Here is a 12,195-nt window from a genome sequence, read left to right as displayed (position 1 = left end):
TGAAGGCCTCAACTGACACACGCTTCATAAAATCGCATGACAGAGAAGGTAGGTGGCAGTGTTGGAGTTGGCTTGGCCTGAGAGCTAGAGAGGGAGAGATGGGAGGAAAGGAGAGAGTGATCACTCCAGGAGAGAGGAGTGGTCAGAGTGATAGAGAGGGGGAGGTCTGAAGAGATCAGAACATCCAGAGTGTGACCTGCAGAGTGAGTCAGGCCAGAGGGGAGAAGAGAAAGAGAGAGAACTGCATAGGTCGTGAAAGAGTCCAGATGATGGACAGGAAGCATCCAAGTGGAGTTGCGTGATTGAGGCCAGGAGGGAGGAGGAGAGGTCCGCCCACTCAGAGAGGAAGGAGGAAATCTGACCAGGTGGCCAATAGATAGTAGCCACGGTAAGAGTGGCCAGGAGAGAAAGAAAGCCTACAGACAAGGCATTCAAAAGAGGAGTAGGCCTGCATAGGAATGACAGAGGCAAGAATCCACTCCAGGAAGATCAAGACTACACCATCTCTAGAACTGTTGGGTCTTGGTGTGGAGAGGATCTTGTAGCCATCAGGGAGGAGAGTGTCAAAGCTTGCGACAGTGCTGGCCATAAACCATATCTCAGTGAGCCCGAGCACATCACGGTCAAGTTGTCCCAGGAGGCGGCAGATGTCAGAGGAGTGTTTGACAGCTGAGCAAGAGTTGAGGGTGGCAATATGGAGGAGGTTGTCATCCTTGAAGGACTTCCGGGGAGGTGTACAAATTAGAGGTACACCCTGTGTAGATTTAGAAGGAGCCTGAGGGGGGGGCAGAAGAGTAAGGAGGGGAGGGCAAGGTAGCCAAAGAGGAGGCAGAGGGGGGAGGCAAGGAAGCTGACGAACGGAGAGAAGGGACAGCAGGCGAAGAAAGGAAATTGAGGCGTGGGAAGCGTCTGTCAAAGAGGAAAAGGTTGGCCTGGGGGCCTTCGACCATGATGGTGCCGTTAAAGTAGACATTAATGATTACCTTAGAGGAGGGCAAGGGGTCCAGGAAAGGCTCCCAGCGGGTGCCACCATTAATGGGTGAGGAAGAGAAGGGAGAAAGCACAAAGATCATGTGAGGAGTCCAAACGTCAGGCGAAGGAATAACAAAGAAGATGTTGTGAGGGTCTGTCTGGAAGAAGCGCTGTAGTAGGTGTCAGTGATAGGGAGACCAGGGTTAGAGGCCAGAATATTCATTTTAAAAACTTGTTCCTCCAGGATGTCATGGCCACTAGTCATGGGGCCAGTCCTTCCTCATCCCCGGGGTCCCATTGGACCCAGTCCCGGCGCCTCTGGCGCCAGGCTCATCTTAAAGTGTGCTCTGCACACTCTAGACCCATGGCGTGTGCAGCTGGCCGGGCGTGGCCATGGATCAGAACTGGAAGGGACGTGCTACAGGCCCAAAGAAGGGCAAGGTGGGGTTGGTAGGCGGAGCTAAATGGGAGGGGCCTGAACCAGCCTATATAAGGCCAGCCCATCCATGTGCCCTTTGCTTCTCGTTATTCTGCTTCCAAGCAGCGCAACGCTCTCCGATGTACTCACCGGTGCCTCTCGGATGTTCTCAGCCTCATCCTGAAGATTCTCCTGAGAACGCTTCTTACCTGCAGTCTTCCGCTCATCTCTGCGAGCGTCTTCACTCCAACTACTCCATCGCTGCAGACTCTTCTTACCTGCTGACAGCCGCTCCATCTCCGGACGCGCATCCTGCCTTTTACCAGCCTCAACATCGCTGAGCGCACTTCTTATCTGTTGTCAACTGCTACATCGCTGAGAGGGCACATCTTACCTGTTGCCAGCCACTACAGCGCTGAGCGCTCCAGTCACTACACCGCAGAGCCTGCCTCTCACCTGAACTCTTCTTCTTACCTCCATTCCATCACGGTCGGAGGCAGAGACTTCCTACAATCTTCATCGAGGAACCAGACACCATTCTTCGTCGTCGGCTGGCACCTATGAGGAAACAAGAACAAACAGGTTAGGACTCATATGCATTCGCATGGCCGCATAATACAAGAGACTAAAGTTCCCTTATAAAGACCATCTTACCAGTCACTGTTGGAACTCCATCAGCCTCCAAGGTCCCCAGATTCTCTTTGATCCAGATTCTCTTCCCGTACCTATGGAAATGGAATGAGACATTGCAAGAATGACTTTTAAACGGAATACAAACACTTTAATTGAACAAACTATAATCATACCAAAGATTTACCTTATACGTGGATTGGTCGCAGCTGGTCTGGATCAACACCCCCACGGACCAGTGAAGTAACTTGGTCCATTCTACGCGCCCCTGCTAAGGAAAGCAGGATGGATAGCTGTTCAATCCAAAATTACAGGTGAGCGTCTATGGGAACGTGCTTTCCCACCGTATTCTGGCACAAAAGGGCTGGGGGGAAGTCACAATACCCCCTCTCCATACTCATTGCCTCTCCTCTTCACAGAGAGCCAACACCCAGCTACAGAGCCGCAGGTCCAAGCATTCTCCGAAGGGGAAGGTGATTTCAAGGAGCCAGTTCGAGGGAGGGCTCCAACCACGCCCCAACGCCCCCGCGGAAGCCAGGTGAGCGTAACACAGACTTAGTGAGAAGGGTAGGCTAGTCAATGGAGAAACAGTTATAACAAATAGATATAGAGAGTGCCATAGGTGTTGTGGAAGAGGGGGGAAGAAAGGAGAGAGTAGTGGAGGGAGGGTGGGGGGAGACAGGATGTGGGGAAAAGCAGGAAGAGGGGGTCACACGATGGTCACTGGGCACAGCTAAATTCAAAATAGCAGTAAATGGTACAAACAGCTAAATTCAAGCTAGCAGCAAATGGTACTAACAGCAAAAATCAAAATAGCAGCAAGTTGTACTAACAGCTCAAATCAAAATAATAGCAAGTAGTACTAACAGCTAAATTCAAGCTAGCAGCAAATGATACTAACAGCAGAAATCAAAAAAGCAGCAAGTGGTACTAAATGCAGTCGAGTCACAGGCCATAGGCGTGGGAGCAAGGTTGAGATGGGGGTGAAGGTGGAAAAGTCAGGGGTGTAGAATATCAAGGTAGGGGTGACTAACCCATGGTTGCAGAAGTGATCATGTCACGACAGTTCAGGGTTCAGGGAAAAGTGAGAGCATCCATCCTCGAGAGGCTTGAGAGGGTACCAGGGGAGGGACCTTACGCCGCGAACCAGCAGCAGACAGGGAGCAGACAGGGGCCTTGGATGTGGGCCGGCTGAAGCCTGCCGGCAACCCCTGATTGGATCAAAAACAAAAAGGACAGCCCATCAAGGTGCAGGAGGGTGGAAATCAGGGCAGGAGGGGTGCCTTCAGAAAGGATCAGAGCGTGTCGGCCATGATGGAAGAGCCACGCTGTGCCGGAACAGCATAGCAGGCCAATAAAGTCAGGCCCAAGATGCTGTTGGCATGCTGTACTCAGCAGGTTTAGATGGCAAACAGGGTGGTGAAATAAAGCCAGCAATCAGCTGGTGCAGCGTGCATTACAACACAATCATTATTTTGTGATGCAAATCAAAATTGAAACAAATCGCAAAATGGCATCCAAACTCTGCTCAATTCAGACACATAGCGCTCTTGTTGTTGTGGGCCTCAAATGTGTAGTGGGAGGCTCGGACGATGTTAAGGTCTACTCCTCTTCGGTCCACTCAGCTCTAAGTCCATAACGTGAAAGAAGCCGACCCAGTGAGGAACTTTCATCGCCAAGGCACGCCACAAGTTGGAGATGCTGTAAGCGACCAATGAGTCTGTCCAAAGTCGTTGGGGACCCTGGGGTGTATCGACGTGTAAGTAACCAAATGACTGAATGGTACGATATTGCGAACACACACAATACTCAAAGTCGTTGAATGCAGACAAAAGCCAATAATGTCTCAAATATCCAATAAGCAATATATTTGAATGCTGACGAGAAAGTGCAGCAACAAACCATAAGTAAGACCAGGTGCATGAGATGCCAATGAAGGGGAACACTAAACCAAGTGTTACAATCGGCAAATATATCTAGCACCTCCAGATATATGTTACTGTGATATAGTGAAAAGAACAGTGAAGCAAATAAAAAGTACTGGCAGAGAAGAATACCAAACACCTGAAGTTGCATAAAAATTCTGTATAAAGATTAGGACAATGGGAGACGATACCTGGGAGGAGAGTATACCTGGGGATCTGAGAAGCCCATGAAAGAAATCATGGCAAAGAAGAAACAAGGCACCTGAAGTTGCAAAAAAATAGATGTATAAAGTTTGACACTGTGGGAAGATACTTGGCAGGTACGTATAGGGGAAGTATACCAGGCGATCTCAAAAGCGCATAGAAGGATACCTGGCAGGGGAGTTTACCAGGAAATCCACAAATGTTACTAAAAGACCTAAAGAAAAGCTGTCATGGAATGTATTGTTTGCCCAAGTAAAATTAAGGCTGTTATGGAATTCAATATTTGAATACGAACTTTGTGAGTGTAGTGTAAAGACACAAAAAGAACTGTTAGATAAAAAGATACTTTTGCCATCCTTCCTAAAAGTCCAGAGGAAGGGAACCACCCTCTGGATCCAAGGGTTTTTCCTTGGAAGTTATTTTTGTTGAAGTCGACTTATATATTTTATTTTTATTGTGAACACTTTTTGCTAGTATCAAGTCAAGACATTTCCTTGCACACTTTGTTGTTTTGTTCTAGTGGGAGAGTCAGCTTAGAATGTTTGGACACAAGGACAGCTTTAAAGTTACTAACTACATGACACAGATAGATCCTTAGTTTTTTACATTCTGAGGCAGGGCCACCCTCGGTAGATGAGGGCGAGAGAGGCATTTTTCCAACCCATTTCTGTTTGATAAAATGTCTTATTTTGAAAATAACACAACCTTGTGTCTGCCTCTCATTGTCACAGAGTGTAGAGAGTAGGAGATCAGTAAGCGCAGTAAGCTCTAAATACTAACATGGGGAATAGGGATGCCTGGGAGTTAGAGATGGAACCACTTCATCTAGAAGAGAGCGAGGGACTGCTCTTAGTGCCAGGTCACAAAATATTAATTAAAACCATTGAACCATCTCTGGGAGTTGGCGTGTTCTTCAGGCCATCTGTGACATCAGCAATTTCCAGTAACAAAACTGTAAACTATTACCTGTAAACTAAATATTGAGTAACTGACTTCCCAATCAAACAGATTCCTCATAAAAGCAAACTTTCTCAGTGGTTAACACATCGACTGTAGCAACTTTTAACAAATTTAGAATAATAGTCCATCATTGCCATTGTGAATCACCACCTTACACTTGGCGCAGCCATACCTCACCCAAAATGTAAATCACAACCTTGTTGAACATTCTATCAGGTACCGTCACAGCACTTATTAGGTTAGATCATCATTTGTTGACTCTCAAGAGTGAGTGCACAAGGCATGCATATGCTTGCTAAAATCTCTATGGTTATCTCTCAGCAACACCATTCGCTGCACCAACCTCCTTTAATGCCCACCTTAAAGAATGTGTGCCCTTGGAATGAAACAAGTCTCTAATTTTATATTTTGATGGTAAGTCTTTTGACTTCCAATAGACAATTTCTGTAGAAATATACAGTACAAACTAATTGACAGGGACATTTTGAAAAGGAAATGCAAGAATACCTGGTAAAAACTGGGAGCTGTGACTGAATCACCTGGACTCGAACAACCACGAGGAGTAACGTGCTGAACATCAAAACGATAAGCTTCAACAAAGTCTGAAGCAATGAATATGGGACATTTCCCTTTCCACAAAAGATCTGAATAGCGGTATGCCATAACACAGGCAGCGTATACTGAAAAACAAAGGATTTGACAAGGTTTATCAACTCAAAGGATACTTCTCAAAACACACATCTTCAGACATTAGTTTCAACCAGGATAAATGGAAGACGATGAGGAGGATAAGGGGATAAACAAGTCTAGTGGAAATGCAGGATAATAAAGGGGAAGCCGGGGTTGAGAGGAAAAAAAGAAAAAAGCACTGGCAATGCCAACAGTTTGGGCTTTTGTGTAGGCATGAGAAAGGCAATTGCCAGGCCATGCCCTAGCAGTATAAAGTGGCCATTGATTGTAGCAAGTGCAAAATGATGCAGGTATTTGGGCATTTGATAGCAGTGCCTTGCAAATGCCTAATACACACAAGCCCAAACTACTGCTGTTTTAACAGGACTTTAGTGAAAAACACAAATAGTGCTAATAAATCTAGTGGCTGAAGGTAGACCTGGTTCAGAAATTTTTATCACAACAGTAGCAGGATTACAGCTCCAATTAAGCCATTAACTCTAAGAAGACTGCTTTGGAAAAAACACGGACAAGTTTGATGGCAAGGCTTGATTAAACCAAGTTCAAACAGTTCCAGTGAGGATGTGTTTTGAGCGGGGAAGGACAGGAACTGGGTGTGAATGGCTATAGGGATTAGCATGGTCATGGGCAGACAATGGGTTGGCAAATGACCAAACACCACCTACAAGCCGTGTGTCACTTTTCATATGCCATTTCACCCCATCTGTACTCTAATACAATAATTATGGCTTATAGGTGACACTAGTCCAAACAAGAAATTAGAGAATGAAGGAAGAAAGGCAATCTGAGGAGAAAAGTCATTAAGATAAGCGGGCAAGAGAGGAAATGATAAAGGAAGATGAGAAAAATTAATTACATAAAGAAATGAAGGAAATGTAGTCAACCAAAACATATTACTTCAGATGTACCTGTACATTTGTGGTTCAGGTCCTATATAGTATCAATAGGCATTTAAGCATTTGCAAACCTTTCATGAAACAAACTCACAATATAAAAATACAGATTAAAATTGATAAATCCACCAAACCATGCATATTCCTACTAAATAAAAACAAAACAATCTTTATTAATGCACATTAGTACAAATAATGTAATGCTCTAATGAATGTTCCTCCCACAGATTCCTCATCTTTGATATTCTTTCTACAGTGCCAGCTGTCCGCTGAACCTTTTTTTACCATCAGGGTGCATGGCTAGGCCTGCTGCTGATGTGCATCCAGCACTGGACATGACGGTGTGGCCCGCAAATACAGATCCACCTTGCCACAGGACCTCAGATATGCTATTTTTCCAGCACTCAGCAGCTGCGGGATTGTAGACGGACGAGCTGTATGAGAGATCCCCCCCCAAAAGTGGCAGGCTAGGAGGGCTCCGTGTAGGGGAATCATCCACCGGAAAGAACGTTACAGAGACATACATAATTTGGTCTTCTACAGATTTCTCATCTTCTGATAGACTGCAGTAGCAGTATGCAGATATGGAGGAGGTAGAAGAGCAAAAAGGCAGTAATATTTGGCAAACATGTACAGCAAAGCCCACTTAACTTTTTGACAGTGATTGCAGACAGGGCTCTGGTCGAATGAGCCCTGAGACCATGGGGCACATCCTCACCAGCCAGATCAAAACAATGCAAGGTGCAGACGATGAGCCACCTTGACAGGGTCTGTTTAGTCACAGCCCTGCCAGCATGAGCACTGGCATAACTCACAAAGCAAAGAGATGGCCATCTTTCCCGACATCCCTTGCCCAACAGACATAGTAGCTGAGGGCCGCACTGGTCTTCGAGCCGTTGGAATCGGTCCTGCATCTTAGAAGGTGAGGAGGAGGAAAAACCCAGGAAGATGGATATTCCATTTGAATTGAAAGAATGACACGACCTTCGGTACAAAGGATGGTCTCACTCTCAAAGTCCCCTTCTCTTTGGTAAACACAAAGTAGGGAGTTTAAAAAGACAATGCCTGGTGTTCACTCATCAGTCTCACGGAAGTGCTGGCTACCAAGACAACCACTTTAAAAGTGAGCATTCTTAATAAACACGAATGAAGGGGTTCAAACAGAACACCCATAAGAAAGGTTGACACTAAATTTAAGTCCCATCCAGAAACAAATCGGTATAGGCGGAACAGGTTACACAAATACTGCAATAAATGGATGTGGGGCTTGTGTAGTAAAAGCTTTGCTCTGGGTTCCTCTTAAAGTGCGAAATGGTGGCCATTTACCAAACGGGCCCAATGAAAGCAGAAATTCCAGTACAGGAGGAGGATAGGTGGCAGTGGCAGACTTCTCTCCTGACACCAAGACAAGAAAGTACACCATCTGCAGGCATAATAAATATATGGACTTGGTGGCCAGCATGGTGGTTTATACCTCAGCCTCTCAACAAGTAAGCATGTAGGTTCAGGCTGCTGAGGCTCAGATGGAAGACACAGCCCCCCAAACTCCTGAGTGGTTGAGCAGGTCTACCCTGGTTGTCTAGAAACTCCGGGTACCACGTTCTCCAGGCCCAGTCTGGACCAATCATAATTAATGTGGACCTGAACAACAGCAGTCTCTTGAGAAGCACCTGCAGAATTACAGGGATAGGCACGAACACCAAGGAGATCAAAGTTCCATTCTACAATCAATGTATCAACAGAGCTTCCTTCAGCGAAAATTCCCTCAACTTGCACTTCCTAGTCGCAATGGAATGGGAAGAGGTCACCTTAAGCTCCTCCACGCAGGGTTGACAAGGGTGAAGTATATCAGCTCAGAGTATCTGCTATGACATCATCTGTCCCAGCAGGACGGGCCTCTGCCAGAAACAAGTTGTTCTACAGTGCCCAGAACCAGGGTGGCATTGCTTCTCTGCACAGAGGCAGCAGCCACCCTACACCATCTCACTTGGTGAGGTAGTTCCACTGGCCAATGTGTTGTCCATTAGGTTCAACACACATTTGCTGCACACAGACTGGAGGAATGCAACCAGGGCCAGACTGATGGCCCACAGCACCAGCAAATTAATGTATTCCTGATCTTCTGTCAGAGCCCAAATCCCACTCACTGTCAAATCCAATGGGTGAGCATTGTAGCTCTTCGGGGAGGTATCCATGACTATGGTCAGTTAAGCCAAGGTTGCTGAACCAATGCCCCTTTCAGCAAGGTGACTCACAGGGACTAGCATGGAAAATCTAGGGCCACCATTTTAGAGATTGTATTTGTCTGCAACATTTCCCAGAAACTGATACCAGTGTCACCGAAGTTGTGATTGGCGCAATCTGATGCATAACCAGGCCTCTGACACCACCATGATGAAGAAGGGGCAGAAAAACATGGACCATTCGAAAGATGTTCACCAGCCAATCTTTCGGAGGGAAGGCATTCCCAGGCCGGTGTTCAAACTGCCCTGATGAAATGGGGGGCAAGGACATTGAAACATGGGACTTCTTGAAGATCAGGAAGAAGCCCACACTTTGTCAAAGGCTGAACATGTGGCACAGATGCACTGACAGTTGCTCTAGAGAGCAGGCACAGACGAGTCAGTTGTCATGGTAGGGGAAGACATTTATGCTTTCCGTCCTGTAGCAAGCCTCCACCACTGCCAGCATCTTGAAGACCATCGGTGCAGAAGAAAGGCTAAATGGTAGGCCCCTGAATTGGCAGTGGGTAGACTCCACTACCAATCTCGGGTACTTATTGGGTTTGTGATGTATTGGCACATGAAAGTAGGCGTCCCGGAGAAATAAGGACACCAACCAGCCCAGTAGTTACAGGGGCATAACTTAGACTGAGCTGAACATCTTGAACTTGTCCTTGAGCAAGTACAAGTAAATGCCTCAAATCCAGGATGGGGTGCATGGCATTGTCTTTCTTTGGAACCTGTAAATAAAGGGAATGCCAGCCCGTGCCTCATTCTGTGCGGGGTAGCTGTTCTTTGGCACATTTCCCTAAAAACTTCTGACCTCGTCCAGCGTGCGAGGGGCAGAGGCAGGGAGGGAACAGAAGGAGAATTGTCTGGGGGGTGTTGAGAAAAAGGGAGACAGTAACAGTGAGTTATGATCTGCAAGGTTTAAGCATCACAAGTGCTTCAATGCCCCTCCTCGAACAGGGCAATTGTCCCTCCCAACTGGGTGAAATGCCCGAAGTCCTCTACACAGACGTTTTCTTTACTTTGCTCTGTCAAAGCAGCAACATGAACCCTGTTTTCAACAACTTCTGCCCTGGGGGTTGAGGGCACAACTGTTTGCAGGAGGGCACCCATCACCGACCGTTGCGGTTGTATGAACCAATCGAAAAGGACTACTGAAGGACTACTGAATCAGCAGGAGTAGAGGGATTAGTAGGGTCTAAAATGCCTACTCAGCCCCACATGTCTACTAATCCAGAAGTGATGCCATTCACAAAGGTGAAATATGCACAGCCTGACAAGTAATCTTTCGCAACCTTTGGTAACATGGGCCAAGGGCAAGGTATGCTCTCCAGGAGGGCTGTCAGCTGATACAGTTGCAACACAAACAACAATATTATGGTGGTAACAAAATAAAAACATCCAACCAATACTGTACAAAAATAAAAGTTGTAGCAAAAACGAACAATACACACAACTAATAAAAAACACCAAAGACACACCCATTTGAAGAGAACAAAGAGAATGTAGACTTTGAAAGCTGGGTTTCCCTCTAAAACTCTATAGTGGATTCTCCAAAGCAAGCCTATTTTCAGGTGTCAAATCCAAGCGGCTATAAAACATCTGTTGCGTTCTGACGTTTGCAGGACGCAGATGTTCTGAGAGCCCTAGCAGAATCCAAGATGGTGGCACTTCTCTCATGGCCCAAATATCTCCCCTGGCCTACCCAGACTCTGGGCTCTCGCTTTACCATGTCAGCTTACTTCAAAAGCACTCCAATAATCAGCACACTGGTGTGATAGTAGCTGTGTTTCATCAGGAATTTCTTAGTAGCCCTTTTTTCGAAGAGGGCCTCCTGTGGATAGTGGCTGTGATCTGCAGGAAGGTGTCGCCTTCCTCGGGGGGATCAAAAGAACAGCTTCCTAATGCAGGGTCCAAAATGGTGGTTTTGGAACCCAGACCAGTTAGCTAATACACACTAAACGTATTGTGTACAGAGCACTGCTCACCAAGCTGGCACTAATTTGACAAACAAATGCTATGGGTGTATAATTGTATGACCTGTGGCCAAAATCCTGGGACTTCGTCACCTCTTCCCAAGGGTGAGTCACCCCTTTTGGGAGGCGACTCCCCCTTAGGGGACAGTGAAAAACCAGAAAGAGACTTCAGTCACCACCCCTTCCCAACAGTCTAACACCCTTTTATTGGGTATGCAGGAACTAAGATGTATGAGCACCCTTTAACAATAGCTGGTTTGGCTTCATTTGATGTGCTTTATGAAAAACAGAACTATGGAAAAAGCAGCCTCCTGAAGTCACCTCAGGCGAGGAACCAAATAGGAATGAGTATCCAGGCAGCCTGCACAGTTTAAATACGCTGCAGCGCACACTGAGAGGAGAGACGCTCTGACAGAGCACCAGACGTGGTGTTGCAACTCAAGGTGCAGCACATCCCGGCAGGCAAAAACTAGAGCTATCAGGTGTGGCAGTCTAAGTGAGAACAAAGTGCATCAGTGGGCTGAGGTAGAACTGGAGGAGGAACCACACACAAGCACCCATACAGAGCCAACAGAAGCTAGGAGTTGCCCACCACTGCAGAGTCCAGTTGAGGAGTCACATAAGCAGCTCTGCGACGAGAGGCAGTGGGCTTGCATAGCCCTCCCAGGGAGCACTGCTCATTATATACAGGTACGTGGTGGCTTGAGTGGGATTGGAAGCGGGCAACAAGGCCAGAGGAAGAAGCCCGGGTGTGGAGAAGAAATAGAGCAGTCCCAATGAGGTAGAGAAACCAAAATAATTCCTGGTGAGTGGGAGAAAGAGAAGAGCCACGGAGTGGGGAGAGAAACAGAGAGAAACACTAAAGTGGGGAAAGAGTCAGGAAAACCCTGGAGTGCGTAGAGAAACAGCAAGGGGACCTTGAGTGGGGGAAAAGGTATAGAGAAGCCTGGTGTGGGTAAAAGAACCAAGGAGCCCCAGAGTGGGGAAGAAAAAGGCTGAAAGAACCCTAAACAGCGGGAAGGGAAATACGAAAGTCTCCCCTAGGAGAAAAAGACTGGGAGACGCACCACTTTCAAGGAGAACAAGCGAGACCTGGCTGGAACCCAGGAGGGAGCCCTCCCGTTCACAAATGTTTTGTTTGGCTGCAAACATAGGCAAGGAGCCGATCGTATAGATACACAAGGGTGATGCAAGTACATTGCCCCAACAGGGAGAAGAGGTTTACGCTACGGGAGTTGTATTAGTCTACAGTGTGGCTTGTTAAACCGAAATGTTGAAATCAACATATGTTCGGTA

General features: G+C 46.8%; 1 protein-coding gene across 1 annotated transcript in view; it reads right to left on the bottom strand.

The window, feature by feature from the left end:
- TMTC3 (transmembrane O-mannosyltransferase targeting cadherins 3) overlaps window positions 1–12,195 on the bottom strand; it is a 1,032,559-nt gene that overhangs the window by 654,845 nt on the left and 365,519 nt on the right. Inside the window, exon 6 of the mRNA XM_069629335.1 lies at window positions 5,617–5,789. Coding sequence (XP_069485436.1) covers window positions 5,617–5,789 — 173 coding nt within the window. The remainder of the gene's footprint in view (window positions 1–5,616; window positions 5,790–12,195) is intronic.

This window comes from Ambystoma mexicanum, chromosome 12 (assembly GCF_040938575.1).
Source record: "Ambystoma mexicanum isolate Mex_15411 chromosome 12, UKY_AmexF1_1, whole genome shotgun sequence".
NCBI classification, from domain to species: domain Eukaryota; kingdom Metazoa; phylum Chordata; class Amphibia; order Caudata; family Ambystomatidae; genus Ambystoma; species Ambystoma mexicanum.
The sequence above is the reverse complement of the archived record's forward strand: the minus strand, read 5'-3'. Positions and strand labels throughout refer to the sequence as shown.